The sequence below is a fragment of the Carassius auratus genome, chromosome 31 (genome assembly GCF_003368295.1).
Source record: "Carassius auratus strain Wakin chromosome 31, ASM336829v1, whole genome shotgun sequence".
Taxonomy (NCBI): Eukaryota; Metazoa; Chordata; class Actinopteri; order Cypriniformes; family Cyprinidae; genus Carassius; species Carassius auratus.
In genome coordinates, this window is record NC_039273.1 from 6,387,180 (window position 1) to 6,404,353 (window position 17,174).

The following is a 17,174-nucleotide window of genomic DNA, read 5'->3' on the forward strand; positions in this document are numbered from 1 at the left end:
TTCATTTGAAATAGAAATGTTTGTAAACAGGTAACATTTTCTGTCTGTATCCTTAACTAGACCACAAATTACTTTGCATCTAATAAAATATTTGTTTTTCAGTCTTCATGCTCATAATAATTTATTTCTTGAAATATCTGAATGCTACAAAAGACCCCCCCCCCCCCCCCAAAAAAAAAAATCTGATAATTACAGTTGTCATAAAAAAAATTACGTAGTCTTCCTCCTCCCCTCTAACAGAGATTTGTGTGAACATAGCACAACTACTGTTACAAAATTTAGACCATGATAAACTGTTGTAAGGGTGTTGATGTGTCATTTGAAAAGCTTTAATTGCTGTTGGTGTTTCTCCACTTGTTTTGTCAGCGCTGTCTGCTGAGGTTGTCTATCTGTCTGAGGTGTTCAGCAGAGTTGTTTGACTTCCCCACCTTCCCCTGTTTTTAAAGTAGAAAATTCTCAGAGTTCAAATGTGTCACACAGGTTTATCGGTCGGTGTTGCATTGCCCAACATCTCACATAAGCAATTGTACAGAACATGCTGATGTGCTTCAATCACCCCACTTATGATCTGCGCTTTGAAGAACATTTGATGCTTAACATATAAAAGCACAGAGCGAAAGATTTTCAGTGTGCCAACATTATGCAGAAAAAAAAAAAAAAAACAGTGCAGTAACAACTCTGACCATAGGATATCTCTAGTATTCTGTGGTTTGTTCTTTTTGGTCCAGCGATTAATGTGGTAGTGTCGCTCTACAAGAAGGGATGAGTTAAAATGTAGGGGAATTTGAGGACAAAGGACAGCCATGAATTCTACCCACAATCCGTTGTGGGTTCTTGTGGCCGGCAAACACTCATAGAGCAAGAATTTACATTAAACACTTATGCATTTAACAGACGCTTTTATCCAAAATGCCTTACAAAAAGGAACAAAAGCAATTCCTCGAGTACAATGGCAGGTTTAATTGACAATTAGATTAGGAAGCTAGCTAGAGAAGAAGAAAACTGTGCGTGACTGTGCAATTGCATTGGTTTAATGGTTTGGAGTGGATAAGTGCTTGCTGAAAAGGTGTGTTCTTGTAAAGTAGGTAAAAAAAAAAGTAAGTCTCAGCAGTTAGATTGGAGGTTTGCAGCTCATTCCACCAAAGATGAAAGAGTGAAGGTTTTGGAAAGGGACTGTTTGCCTCATTGTGAAGGTGCAACAAGGTGTTGCAAGTTAACTTCTTTTTCATTCGTTTTAACAACTTGCATACAGGCTATGTATTTTTAACAGTTTATGCTTTCCCGGGGAGTCAAACCCATAACCTATGCATTGTTAGTGCAAAAGAAATTCAGTTTTACTCAGTCACTTTAGGTCTCCCTGCGATGCTGTTTTAGATCCTTTGATAGAGCTCAGAATCTGTTTCCCAGCCTATATTTAACCTTACGGAATTTTCAACCTGCCTAGAATACTTTCAGGATTGTAAGGATTTGAACCTTGGTCCATGGAGCAGGCAATCATCAGAGACGAGAATGTGAATGAGAGCTGGTTAAAATGCAGAGATTAGACAGAGAAAGTCAGAGGTGCTCTTGTGTCGGCCCTCATTACCTCGGCTCCAGCGTGATCTTTGTTGAATGCAGGTTGCTTTCTCAGTTGTATTGCGGAGCATTCTTTTGGAAAGATAATTGGAGCTGACTGTTTTGTACGTCACCATTTCTTTTCTTTTTTTTTTTTTTGTTTTGCACTTTCCATGTGCACTTTTATGATATTTTTCTAATGAGCAGGTGTAGGCTTTGTCTCGTCTCTGGGCAGCTTGTTAATTTAGTCTGAAGTAACATATACTTTAGAATGATGATTATGACGATGTTTAATCGTGACAGTAATAATAGTGTTAGGATCATGATACTGATGGCTGCTTGGACAGTTCGGTGTGCGAAGGCAGCATAATTGTCCATTAAACTTCTTAGAGAACTTTTGGTCGAGGAAAGAACAGTATTGGAGGCCCTATAGGCCCTCTGCTCATTATCTGAAAATACTTCGGCTCACTGTCACTACTAAGCCTTTTTGACTCTTGTTAAGGGGCTCCTTGGAGACTGGATTGTTTGTACTTTGTTGTCTAGCATTTAAAGCGATCATTCATGGACCAATTACCATCAGGATACATATATTCTGTTACCTTAACCTACCACAGTGATTGTGATCATTGCAGTCCTGTAATATGATTTCAAAAAGGACTGAATACAAAAAGAGCATCTTATCATGGGAAATCAATAAAAATATATATTTTAGATTTAGAGTCTATGATGTCAGGGTCTTTTGAATTTTTAGACACCATGTGCTTGTCGCTGGTTTCGTACAGTTTAATGGTACAATGTGTCATCTGTATTGGTATAAGGGAACTTTTGAGAGTACTGTCCCAGAATCAAGCTGTAATAAATGCATGTTATTGATCTTATGGTGAATGATTCATCCATACATATGCACATAAAAATGGCCTTGTAATTAGTAATCAAAATGTCATAACACAGTCTGCCGGTGAAACAACAGACTTCTCTCTGGTCATGTACAGTACTGGACTTGTCCAGTTATTTTGTCTGCATATACTCCATCCCTTTCTTACAAATTCAGTTCTACCACCAATCCAGTCCATAGCTAATGGACTTAACCAAGTCCCTGCCATATATATTTTTCTTTTTATGACAAACCATTTCACTCGGTTACACATTACCATGCAGAAAACATGATCCGTTGCTACTTGTGCTACATTAAATTTATTTAGTTTCAAAGTAAAGTTGCACTAAATATTTTTCCCCTTATTATATATATATGACATTCACTTAACATAAAGAGAAGGTGGAAGAGAGGGTGATCGTGGGCATCATATTTTAATTAGCATGAAATAATTTTCCCCCTGAATACTCATACAGCATCTCAGCACATATGGTAGAAATCAATATTTCCTATTTCCATATTATTCTGAGGCTATTGATCCATCAGAAGCAGCTCGCTTCAGCTTATGTCAGTTCTGATATATATTTCATTTTCTAGTCTAAAAAAAAAAAAAAAAAATTGTTTTTCAGATGCTACTCTTGTAGAGTTCCTCCATGTATCTGCATTGGCAGCTGAAGCAACAAATGACATGTCTTACAGCATTATGATTCATTTTACTTACAGAAATATTGATTATAACTGAAATATGGCATTATAGTGACCAAATAAAATCACAGATATGCAGTTTTCCTAATAATCTGAAGAACTGTTGTTGTGTTAGGCGGTCCGTGGATGTTCTGGTTAAATCAAAGTTATTGGAGAACCGCTAGTCTACACTACGAAGTAGATGACACCATTATTTAGTGAAGGGGTATATGTACCAACAAAGATGATGTTAGATCCTTTCAGGATAACATTCTGGTTATTTCATTCATTTTACACAACGAGGGGGCCACTTTATGTGGGATGCAGGAGCTTTGTTGATTCATCACGCTATTGAAAGTGTATCAGAAAACTAGATTAGTTTGATGCTATAATACTTGACTACTCGGTGAGAACACAAATATTGTCTGTATTTACAACAAACATCCTCACAGTAATCAACTGCGTAAGCCTGTAGGCTGAATGTCACAGTTAATGATATCAAATACAGTGGCTATGATATTAGACTCACAAATGATGACTAAAGGAGTTAGATTAACTTGACTGCTACTGCTCAATAAATAATGCAGCAGAAATGGGCTTCGGAGAGCTGCAGTAAATCTACACTTTGTTGTCTGTCAGATTTGGGAGATACTAGGGTCTCTAGTTGCCTTTTAAAACTGCATTGTCCACCCCACTCATTAGTTTTTCACACCGTTGTGGAATAATGTAGATCCTGCCAACACCTTCATTTCCCCATTGTTTCCATCATTTCAAAGGTTTTCTGCCAAGTTTTCACTCTCAAATGCCTGATTCAGCATGGCTATGGGTGGTTTTTAAGGTCAGTTCTGAATAGTAGAGTGCTAAGATATCTAATGATTCAGAAAGGTCGGAAATTATACATTTTTCCCTGTTACAGAAGTTAGGTATACATTTTATGATTTCAGTTATGTTTTAAACTGGTTTTATGATGGGAAACATTCCACTTTTACTGTATAATATCATTTTCCTACTGTGTAATGGTATGAATAATAAAGAATAATAAACCTGCAAATTAGGAGGAATGTTATTGCATTATGTAACAATATATTAAACCTGTTGGCATTGATTTTAAAGAAAGGAAAATTATTATTTTTTAAAAATCACCCTTCAAAATACAGAAATAGTATTTGGATGCTTTCTAGTTGTTGAACATTGTTGGAACATGCCCATAGTTAATATGATGAACCTCACATGTGGTTATTCTTAAACTCGAGGCAAAACACAAACACATACATTGGTGGAAAAGTAGCCACAAAAATGCTAAAGAACAAGATTCTAAGAAAAGTTCTTGCAGTGTTTGGTTTGCAGATGCCACAATGGTTTAATATTAAGTTCAAAACTTTTGTTTGTAAAATAAAATTGTAAAAAAAAAAAAAAAACTCTTTAGCAACCACCAGATACATTCCAAATAAGTCTCGAGATATCACATTATTTTTGTCAAGCAGTCCAAGTTGCTGTTTAATTTGCTCTATTGCTTCACACTCCATGTAGATTTATATTATATCCCACATGTAAGTGTAGCTAAATCATTGAAAGCACACTGAAAAATAATGAATCTTTTATCGTTTTTCATAGCAATTTTATCACTGGAAACTAAAACCAACCTACTCATGACTTAAAGTTGCATATCTTCAAGGTCAATAAATAATTAGATATTTCTTATTTTTAAGCACTGTTTGCTTGCTTTCATCAGTTATTAGTCTGCAGAGAGCAAAGAAGGAAAACAAGTGGCAGCAATGAGCTTTGTTTGATGCTGAATCTGGCTGCATAATGAAGCAAGCTTCATCAGATCGATGCATTTGATGAATATTGGTGAGTTAGCTTCTCTGGAGACCACAGTCCTGATTGTGTTTGCGTCTCTCCAGATGGTCTCTAAACGGAACGCTCATTGATCTTCATGGTGACGAGAGGCGTCGCCTGTCTGGGGGTAACCTGATCATTACTGGCCTGGATCGGGACCAAGACAGCGGTGTCTACCAATGCACTGCCTCCAACACCCGAGGAACCATTCTCAGCCAGAGAGCCACACTACAGTTTGCATGTAAGTTATGTGAAAGTAGTATTTTTTAAAAATGCTGTGTGCCATTTTTCGTTGTTAAAATTAGGGTATTCAGTCAATTTGTCAATGCATATTATATTATTTATCCCAAATCCACTTATATAAGAGATTAACTAAATTATGATTAATAATAAATATACTATAACTGTAAATATTTATAGTAATAAAAAATGTTTCTTGAACACCAAATCAGCGAATGATTTCAGTGACCATGTGACGAAGACAGAATTAATGGCTGCTAAAAATTCAGATATACATCTAATGAAAAATCGAATTATAAAATATATACAAATTATTTTAAATTACACTTACATTTTACAAGTATTAATTTGATCCAAATTGAATTACCAACTAGGAAGACAAGAAGCAATTCAACCTAAATTGTAAGAATATTTCATAATATTATTTTTTTTTACTGTATTTTGATCAAATCTATGCAGCCTTAGTGATAAGTAAATATTTAAATCCAACATAGAAGCATTAGTTCAAACATTACTATTGAGTTTGGGGTGTCATTTGTCCAAACAGTGGCAAACTCCGGAAGGTTTGACTGTATATAAGTGATATTGTAAAAGCATCAGCTTTGGTGTTTGGTATTCACATGGCATTGCTGAAGAAAGAGCAATCAAATGAGCTGTCAAATGTGACAATTTCATTGGGTGAAGCACCATTTCATCGACTTCAAACACCATCACTCATTCTCATTAGTCACCAGCTTCAACAGCATCTTTGTATGCTGTGTTTTAACTCGCTATATTAATATCTGTGCTGTCTGCTTCACAAAGTAAACTGCCAAGTAAGAGAATAGTCGTAGCCACCTGGACCCTTACATGCTCAAAGAAATCAGAAGCTCAAATGAGTTGGTAGAAGGATTGTTTGAGATGAGAACATGCCTGGCCATGGACTCTTTTTGACTGACAGTGAAGACTCTTCCCTCTCATGCCATCTAACTATTGATCCAACCATAGGAATCCTCAGAGCATCCCACACCCCTTTAGGAGAGAGATTCCCATCTTTATGGGTGGGATAATGACTCTCACTTCATGGGACTGGTTAACAGGACTAGTTTGACATTTATTTCCTGTATTGATCATTGGTTAGTCAAAGGGGAATTATGATTTTAATAGGATGATAATGCCGCTGGCTTTGATAATATGTCATTGTGGCATTTCTTATCTTTCAGACAGCTGTTGAAAACTGCATCATGCGTTTACAAGCCAGTTTGAAATACATGCTTAACTGTAAAATTTGTCATTGGGAGATTTATTGCAAGGTAGCTTTCTATTGGCTGTGGGGTAATCCTTTCCTGGGTTTAGTTTGGAATGAGTACCTTTCTCAGGAGTGCAATAGCAACAGTGCAGATTTGTGACCTGACAAACCGTGGCACACACAAGCTCCCTAGAATTCAAAGCCAATTCAGATCTGTAACCAGTAGACCCTATATAAAAATAAAATTGTAAAGGGGGATCATGTTTAATTTGATTTTTTTTGTATATCAACACATGTTTAGCAACTACATGGTTATTATAGTTTGCCTTTGTTAGTTTTCTGATCACACACACACACACACACACACACATACACTCACCTAAAGGATTATTAGGAACACCTGTTCAATTTCTCATTAATTCAATTATCTAATCAACCAATCACATGGCAGTTGCTTCAATGCATTTTAACATGACAATGAGTTCACTGTACTAAAATGGACCCCACAGTCACTAGATCTCAACCCAATAGAGCATCTTTGGGATGTGGTGGAACGGGAGCTTCATGCCCTGGATGTGCATCCAGGCGGCAAGGAAGTCGACCGGAAGTTGAAGTCGGCCACGTGCTGCCATCTTGTAGCAGAACTTCACTTGCGTTAGCATCCCATTGACCTCCCATTCATTTTGGCATCACTTTGACAGCGAATAACTGTATATCTGAGGCGTTTAAAGACTCCATTTGTCCATTATTTATTTCTAAAGATACACGAAAATGTATAAAGTGCTCCATTACCTTCTATGTTACATTATGGCTGCGTAGAAACAGTTTTTGTAAAAATAGGCTAACGATTGTGTCATAACCACTCGACCCTCTGTCGCACAGAAGAGAAATTACCGTACAGACAGGAGGAGAAGCTCGCAGGCAATTAACTTAATATGGCGTACTGGCATTTTATTTTAGTTTTTGTAGTTTCATAGTTGTTTTTTTTGTTTTCATCCAACGTTTAATTTGTACATTTGTACTTTTTATTAACTTAAATACAAAATAAAACATTAAATAAACATTATGTCTTATCCAGATATTAATGTTTTCCATTTATGGAACAACAACATTCCCAGTGAAGATGTTTGGCTTACTGCACAGCCTACACCCATCACATGAGTCCAGCCTGGTAGATTTTAACACAAGAGACCATTAATCAGCTTCCGTGACTCTGCCGCTCCGGCTCTTAATCCATTCATCCTTTTACTATGAGCTGACTGAGTCCAGCTCTTTCCACTTTCATCACAGCTCAGTATGACTCTGCGGTGTGGGACTTCTTTTCGGTCAGCGGGGAATCTCTCATTAAACTTTCCCACTGTTTTCCACCACCTCCCCCCAACCCTGATGTTTTCTTCTGCTTCTTTTGTTTTTCTGTTTTTTCCTTACTCTGTAATTTGTCTTATTGGGCACATTGACTCTATATTGTTTGTGTTGGGGAGCCTGGCTCTTGGCTTGTTTGCTTAAGGGTGTGAAATTGGTTGGAAATTGGCACAGCAGGGTATGGTTACAGAAGGCCTTCTCTGTCACGAAACAATGAGAAGGTTTTTATCGTGCCAGGTATATGAGCCGGGTGCCAACTTCCTCTCCTCCTGTTCATTTGTGAGGACGAATCGTGTGAACATGTATTGACAGGGAAGCTACTGACACAGTGGGTGAGATTAAGATATCTCTGGTAATGATACGGCTTACTGCTGGTAGGTGTATGTGATGTTAGCATCCCTTTTTTCATACCCCCTCAGAGTGTTTTACTAGACTGCATTGTTAGACACCCACTGTATGCTTTGGATTATTCTCAATCACTGATTCTGTTTCCTTCTTTTTTTCTTTTCTTAAATACTGATCTCTACTAAACGATTGCAGTCGATGTTGCTTCTCCATTTGTTTTGCTATACTATGAGATCCTGTTTTCATTATGCATGCAAATGTATTTCATTCCATGTTTAATCTGTTACAGATCTGGAAAATGGCAAAACGCAGACAAGAAGTGCTGTGAATGTGAGGGAAGGCCAAGGGGTTGTTTTGTTATGTGGCACACCTTTGCATTATGGAGGTGAGTCTGTATATCTGCCATTTAAATGTGTCTTATACTGTGAATGATTCATTGTTAGACAAACGAAACATTTGTCTTAATATTTAAAATGCTCTTCCTCTTCAATGGGATTGCTTTTCATTTGACATCAGTTATGCAGCAGCAGTGTTATTTTAGTATTCTTTATAAACCATTATATTTGTTTAGTAATATTTTCAAATGTTTATTTAATATTTAGTTTTAAAAGTCCTTCCGTAGATTTTTTCTTGTTTATTATCGTGCTTCACAATGTCAAATTATGGAAGTAAAATGGGTTTCAAACAGCAATTCACTCTCGACATGAATTAAAGCAGTCAGAATCTGTGAAGTGCTGCCTGCACACATAGTGTATGTACTTGTTCTTAAATCCTTAAATTGCTTACTTTCATCCCACTGAATGACATGAAACCATTTTTTCTTGTTTCGTCATTCCTGGAAAATTATATGAAACGTATGGCTTTTTTAGATGAGATGTTTGTGAAACAACAACATTGTTCCTTGTTACCTCCATTGATACAAGCTGTTTTGAGAAGTTTGATAAAGGTCAGTAGAAATTCACACTCCAATGATGTTTCACCATCTGGAACCAAAAGTGGTGGAAATGCATGTATGCATGTCCGTTGTGTTTCTCTTAGGCATATAGCACCTATTCTTACACAAGACTGAGGTTGTAACTCAACCAGCTGTAATTGGACAGAAGCCATTAGACCCCAAGTGCAAACAAGAAGCAGGGAGTGAGATACATCAATATCAATTAGAGGCCATGACTATTACTGCGACAAATGAGATGTCAGAATTTAGAAGATGTAAATTGGTTTCATAGGCTGGGCAATCATAGTTTGCTGATATAAATCTTTAATTAAGCATTTGTTTTATTAGAGAACCCAGAAGAGGAGAGTTTCATGCGGGAATATTCTTATGTTTGGCTTTAATGTCACAAATGATTGAAAACATTGGCTAACTATGCCTAAAAAGCCAGAGATACAGTAAATCATTCAAAGGTGCTGGAAAAGGCAGAAATGTAATCAGCACACTTTGTGGTAAAGAGACAAGTTCTGAAGCACTGATGGTCATTTTACTCAGAGTAAGCATGCTGTTCAGCATTAGACCTTCTAAAGAAACTCATTTACTATGGATCACAGATCCTACCATTGATTCGTTGGCTTCAATTTGTTTTCTCATTTGCATCACTTTCTTTTCAGTCAGACCGGAATCTGGAGGCAAATAGAAATAAAGACTTGAAATTGAATTCTCAACCCTATTAGATGAGTTTTTTTTTTTTTTTTTAGACATGCTTTTTCTGTGCGGAGTAGGTAATCAATTGTTTATCACTGCAAAATCCAAACAATAATGCTAAGCTTTGCAAATTTCCATCTGATTCTATTATAAAACTTTTTGCTGTGCATAAGTTTAAATATTACAATATACAGTAGTAGCTCTTTATCTATTTAGATTTAGGCTGCATTGAACTCAAAAGACAAATGGGTTATTATTACCAACCTGTTTTATCATTGTGGAAGAAGCTGTATTGTTTTACACTAGTAATATTTAGAACATCTCAACTATTTTTTTCCCCCAGAGCAATGCTGAATGTTCATTTTGGCAAAGAAGCATGTGATGAAATGTTTTAGAAGCAAGTTTTCTTTGCTCCACATTTGCAGTTTCCTGCTATATATATATATATATATATATATATATATATATATATATATATTTATATATATATATATATATATATATATATATATATATATATATATATATATATATATATATATATATATATATATATATATATATATATATATATATAGTACCCATGATCAAGCTATCTATTGAGATTGCTGAACTCAAAAAACTAATTGGTTATTATTACCAAATTACTGTTTTATCATAGTAGACAAAGCTATATTGTTCTACACTAGTAATATTACCTTTTTTTTTTTTTTTTTTTTTTAAGGGTAACGCTATGTTCTCTATTGAAAAATAGTATGCGATCAAATTGATTCTCTGCTCCAAATCTGCTAAAATCCACTATACATTACAGTTAAAATGTTTGGGGTAAGTAAGATTTATTATCGTATTTTTTTTATTCAGCAAAGGATCATAAAATTTATTAAAAAATTACAGAAATGACAATAATGTTACAAAGCAAATGCTGTTTTTAAAGAACTTTTTTAAATAAACCTGGAAAAAGTATCACAGTATCCACAAAAAGTTTAAATAGCACAAACTTCTTCTTCAACATTGATTACTGAATCATTTCAGATGATTAAATGAATGTAATTTTGATGCTTTAAAAAAAATACATTTTCAAAGTACCTTTTCAATTTGTTGCTTTTTCTGTGGGTGAATTCTATGAATTACATGTTGTAGACATAAATATTTTGAATGAAAAGACTGAATGATGGCACAACTAGTACATTCAAAAAAAGTATCTCTTGAATTTGACCTAGTCTGTCATTATTTTCAAGCTGTTGGCAATTTTTTCAGCATTTCTATCAGCATTATGCCTCACTTCATTAAAATGCCAGAATATTGCATAGATAGCTCTGACATGTCATGTCATATAACCCATGATTGCCCTGTTTTTCTCAGTGTAGGCCTCTAACATCAGACCCCCTTAAAAAAAAAAAAAACGCAGATCCCCATTGCAGTTCTGAACAGCATGTTTCAGTAATCATTGCAGTTTCTTTCTTTTCAAATCCTCTACCTTCAGCACTATCGCTTCTTATTAAGCTAACGGAACTCTGAAGCAGGGATTCCCGGGCCAACCTGATCATAAAGAATTGCTTTCAACTTCACGAAAGCCAGCCTGTCAGCGTGTTTCCCCTTCTTAGGATGGGTGGCGCAGTCTCGGGGGACGCTTTTTGAGTGGCAGCCATCCCATACACCATTCCAACAGTTGCATCATGTACACGAGCCACTCTTTCCCATTCCCTTCCCCCTCTCAGTCTCCTGTAGATGACATGCTAATGCACTGTGGCAGGGCCTTCGGTCTTCTCTGGTTCAGCCCTTTACAGTAATAGCCAGCCATGCATGAATGACACCAACAGAGAAGCCTTCGTCCCCAGTCATGGTGAAGCCGGACAGGGCATGTGTCATAAGAGTGCCAGTGAGGCGCTTTAATCTAGTTTGTTTCGCTCCCTTTCCTGCCGCCTCACAAAGGAAGAGTTGCTCTGTTTACTGAGCCTTACCTGCCCTAAGGAGGTCAGCCTGAGGCAAAGCGAGTGGTGTAACAAAGATACTTTGTATGCGCTTTTGAGCTGACATTATAGTCACCTTTCTGAAACTATAAATGTCTGTGTCAGGATCTAACGCTCTGTTTCTGACATCTTTCTAGAGCTCACATTCACCTGGGTCTTCAACGAGTACCCTCACTTCGTCCAGCAAGATAGCCGGCGCTTTGTATCCCAAGAGACAGGGAATCTCTATATAGCTAAAGTGGAACCGTCCGATGTTGGGAATTACACCTGTGTGGTTAATAACACTATTACCAAGGAGAGGGTGTTCAGTTCGCCAACACCTTTAGTGCTGAGAAACGACGGTAAGACAGGTGTCTGTCAAATACTGTATAGTTTAGGTGCAATATAGGAGTATACACTGTAAAAATGGTAAAATATTATAAAAATGCTATGATAAAAGCTATATGTTCTTTTTAAAGCCCATTTACACCAAGGATGATTTTATATATATATCTTTAATACAATGAACTACAACAACTATAACAGGAAAAGCACAGAGGAACCATATAGTTGGAATCATTCAGAAAAATATTGACATTATTATTATTTTTTTTAGAACATTTAGCCTGGCAGATGACAAAGCTGCAGCATGTGCCCAATAAACAATGTTATTGTGCATTGGTGTGGATGCTAATATAGTTCTCGTTATAGTTATCTTTATAGTAATCATTCATTCTTGGTATGAACAGGCTTCTATACAGTGGAAAACTAATGACCTAATGGGATATTTTGTGTAATTTTACAGTAACATACTGTTCAATTTACTATTTTTGGAAGAGAAAAGAACAAATCATCTTGTGAACTCACATTCCCAGAACAGAAAATGTGAATTTGCATTCCAAGAATTCTTTGTGTGTATATTATAAAGGTTAAAAACATAGTTTAGCATTTACCATTATGTTTAACCTTTTTTAGTTAATGAAATGTGATTTTTAACTGCAAATGTAAGATCAATCTGTTAAACCTGGCAAAATGTTTGATAAAAAAAAATAAAAAATAAAAAAATGGCACCATATGTTTTTGTTTGTTTGGTGTTTCAAATAGATTTCACAGGTTTTTAACAGTCTCAATCTCAATCACTTGGGTCCAAGAAGCTTGTGACATTTTTAAGGTGATGTTCATTCATAAATGTCAGAGAGGTATTTATCCCACTGTCTCGAAAGCTGAACTGCCTCTTTTAAGAACATTAACCTGCACCCTTGACAATGCCTCAAGGGAGACTACATTTCCATTTGAGATGGATCCGGTTTTTATTATGTGTCTTCCATAAATCTTTAATGACATGTCTCTGAATTTTTGCACAATCTTCTCAGCTCCCCTGCTCATTGACAGGTCTTTGTGTTTTGCCATTTGTTGTTGTTTTGCTTGTATTTTGGAGTACAAAGCTTGTATATCATAAATCATGAATGACAAAGCCATATGCATCTGTGCTGTGTTGTCTGCCCATGGCAGGAGCAATGGGAGAGTACGAGCCCAAAATAGAGCTTCATTTCCCCGACACCATTCCAGCTGCTAAAGGATCCACACTGAAGCTAGAATGCTTCGCCCTGGGAAAGTAAGTCCAGCATGCACACATTTGCATCTATCTGCCTGAGTTCAAACATTTGCTTAGCGTTATTTATCTTGCTTTATAAAATACACCAAATTTGTAATAAGCACTTCAGGTTCATTCTTAATGTGATTTGCAATCTGTCATGGAAGCTTTTTTACAGTGAGCTTTTCACAATAATGGCTCGCTTTGCAGAGGGCAATGACCCGCAAGATTTACTCCTTAAATAGTGTGGAAATAGAGCTGCAAGCTTCTTTTCAAACGGAGAGCAGAAGGGTTGTCGTTTAGAGAGGGGGTAATGCAGGTTTTCAAAAAGCGGGAGATGATAGCTTTTCACAACATACAATGAGCGCGTCGCCCCAGATCCGAACGTGAATCAGATCCATTCACACTCAGATTTTCTTAATAGGGTAGAGTTTTGAAGAAATGAGAGGGAAATGGATTTTCTTTGGCCAAACATTATGGAATTTCACTTCTTCAGAGAATGTTGCTGTAGCTGGTAGACCTTGATGCTATCAACGCCAGGATGGTGTATCATGGATTTGAGTCCTAGGGAAAACATGAACAGATCAAAATGCTTAAGTTAAATGCAGTTTAAATCACTTCTACCATAACAGTTTGGGATCAGTAAGGTTGTTTAACATGACTAAGTCTCTTATGCTCCTAAGCTGTATGTTTTTGATCTTTTTTTATATATATTAAAAAAAAAATGCACTAACCCTAAACTTACATACGGGTAGTTATAATGAATGATGAATGGAATCATTTTTATTTTTTTTTTGCTTTCAATTGAATGTGTCTGCCCAATGCATAAATGTAAAGGCACAATCTGCACATAATAATACAAAAATGCATTGTATCTGCCAAATGCATAAATGTAAATGTTATACCTTTTGCATAATAATTAAATGTGTAGCTTGGAATGCATTATATGTTGTTGAATAAAAGCAATGCCAATGTAATGATTTGATTCCTAGGGAATAAACATACTGATAAAAAAAAAAGTATATTTGCTTTAGATAAAGGTGTCTTTCAAATGAATCTTTCTTTGTTCTAATTGTGGCTGTGTCCTGGCTTCACAGTCCAGTTCCCAAGATCAGCTGGAGAAGAACCAGTGATGTTTCATTCCCAAACAAAGTCAAACTGAAAAATTCTAATGCCATTCTGGAGATTCCAAGTTTTCAACAAGAGGACACTGGGACATATGAGTGCATAGCGGAAAACAGTCGTGGAAAAAATGCAGCAAGGGGTCGTTTGTCTTTCCATGGTGAGTGGTTATTTTTCACCCTTAATTTCTATCTTATTATTTAATTCATTTTTAATGTATATTTTATTAATTACTGTTTTTTTTTCCTTTCAACGTTTATCATAAACACCCTTGTCAACATATATCCATGCACTTTTTTCTACCTCTAGAATTAGTTCTTTGTTAAAAAAATAAATAGATGCCTTTGTTGACAGATCAGCTTTGTCTCATTAAGCTTTACAGTAATTTGAAAAAAAAACAAAAATGCTACCATATGGCATTTCTGCACTGCATTGAATCTGCAGTAATAAATCAGTAGATAGTGGCATTGGTTGTTACTGCAGTTATTTATTCATTTGGAGGTGTTTATAGAATGCAAATTTTATTTATACAAAAAGACCATTATGTTTTGTCTGTTAAGAACAATTAACACATGATAAATGTTTATAGTTCACTTTAGCTGAGATTGCAGCAGATCCAACAGTAGTAATATCAATTTAAATGAATTTAAGAATATTAATTAAACAACACAAGTTAAGATTTTTATTATTATTATTTAGAACTTTATTTAAAATGTATTTATGTTTATTTATTGTATTATTATTATTATTATTATTATTATTATTATTATTATTATTATTATTATTATTATTATTATTATTATTATTATTATTATTATTATTATTTTACATCTTTACTATTATTAATAAAGCTACTTTAAGGCAAAAAGAAAAAAAAAATTAAAACAATGTTTATCTTTGAGAGATTTTAACAGAAATATGCAAGTTTAATATGATTCGTTAGCAGCTTGTAAAGTTCTAAACTACCTCAAGTTGCATTATGACACTTTTCCACTGTCATTATGCCATGTAAAACTGCACTCAACCTTACCATGCCATTTGTGTCATAACTCACAGTGAGAACATGTCACAACCAGTATCTCATTTGACTTGTGTCCTTGAGAAACATGACATTTCATGATGCACGTGATTGTGACCTTCTGCAGTGAGACCTCATCGTAGAAGGTCACAGTGGCATTCCATAAAAAGTCAAACTTAATTTGAAATGTATGGCGTTGTTGTATTAATAATTGTATACCCTTTGTACCCTCAATAAAATCTAACACATAACCAACAGTCCTTTTAGACTTTCTGTATTTGAACTGACTGCCTAAATGCAATTTGTGCATCTGTGTGCTGTGAAACTGTAATACAATTCTGTAGGATAAATGAAAAAGGGAGCTTGACTTGCCAAAGTAGATTTTCTATTCCACTATTTGACATCCTGCAAAAAACAAGCAGTTTGAAAAAGCACTGGTTTGGTGTCGGTCTTAAAGGATTCGTAGGTCTTATCCTGAGCCTTTCAAATTACCATTTGTGGGTAGAAATGCAATCGTATGAATTTGTTAATTGAACTCAAGACTTGGCAGTGGAGTGTTTGCCAGCCGAACAGATAATAAAGCTTCCAGAAGGAGGTCAAAGGATTTGTAGCATGGAATTGAGTGTCTGCCCGTAGTGTGATATAATTGACATATTCACTGGCCGTCTTACTTCAGTAGTGAGATTCATATTCACATGGCTCTTGTGAAATGGGTCATATATTGTTTGTTTTTATAGAAGCGTCATGCTTGCTTTCAGTATATTACAGACTAGCAAAGGGTGTATGGCAAGCCCTCTGGAGCTGATAAAGTGGCTTATGTGGTTTTAATATAGCAGCCTTTTCCGATAATAATGATTAATAATCAGAAGGGGTTCAGGGGTCAAACTGTGAGATTTGACAAATTTGAGAGAATGTGGGTTGAGATTTGCTACAAAAGTCTGTTAACAAGGAACTGTTCAGAAGCTTTTAAGAAACAGTTCATATATAGTCTTCAAATTAAGCTTTTCCATTACAGGAATAAATTAATTTAAAATATAATCAAATAAAACATAGTTATTTTAAGTTGTAATAATTTTTCACAGTATTTCCGTTTTATTTTATTTTTTCGTTCAAATAAGAGAGAAAGAGAGTTATTTCAAAAACTTTCGACGGTAGGCTATACTTAGTTTTTTGTTTGTTTGTTTGTTTGTTTTTAACTTTTGTTGTAAAAAGAGCAACCAGGAACAGCTTAGCGTCTTATTTTTCACAGACGAAAAGTCAAATGGGTTGGGAATTAACTTTAGGGTGAGAAAACAGTGACAAATTTTGCATTATTGGTTGAATTTTACTTTACAGTAATTGTTTCTGTCATCAAAGCCTTTGGATTCATTAGCCTTGGCGTATATGGTTGGTTTTAGAATAAAATGCTATATTTAATTTATGTGTGTTCTTGAATCTGTCCATCATCAATCCTTCATCAATTTAATTAATATTAATTAATATGCTTTATTTCCATAGCCACACCTCATTGGCTGCAGACTATGACGGACACATCATTGTCCATTGAAGATAATCTGTTTTGGGAGTGCAAAGCCAATGGGAAACCAAAACCCTCGTACAGCTGGCTGAAGAATGGAGAAACTCTTATATCTGAGGTACTCTGCGGTTTCTGAAAGGCATCTAATGAGATTGAAAGCTTTATCTCCACTTACTGTAGTCCAAGGTCAATGCAAACATAAAATTCTCA

General features: G+C 35.5%; 1 protein-coding gene across 1 annotated transcript in view; it reads left to right on the forward strand.

The window, feature by feature from the left end:
• LOC113050333 (contactin-3-like) overlaps positions 1 to 17,174 on the forward strand; it is a 55,273-nt gene that overhangs the window by 16,362 nt on the left and 21,737 nt on the right. The window contains exons 4-9 of the mRNA XM_026213196.1: positions 5,017 to 5,192; positions 8,416 to 8,511; positions 11,873 to 12,076; positions 13,227 to 13,329; positions 14,406 to 14,590; positions 16,946 to 17,082. Of these exons, the coding sequence (XP_026068981.1) occupies positions 5,017 to 5,192; positions 8,416 to 8,511; positions 11,873 to 12,076; positions 13,227 to 13,329; positions 14,406 to 14,590; positions 16,946 to 17,082 (901 nt within the window). The remainder of the gene's footprint in view (positions 1 to 5,016; positions 5,193 to 8,415; positions 8,512 to 11,872; positions 12,077 to 13,226; positions 13,330 to 14,405; positions 14,591 to 16,945; positions 17,083 to 17,174) is intronic.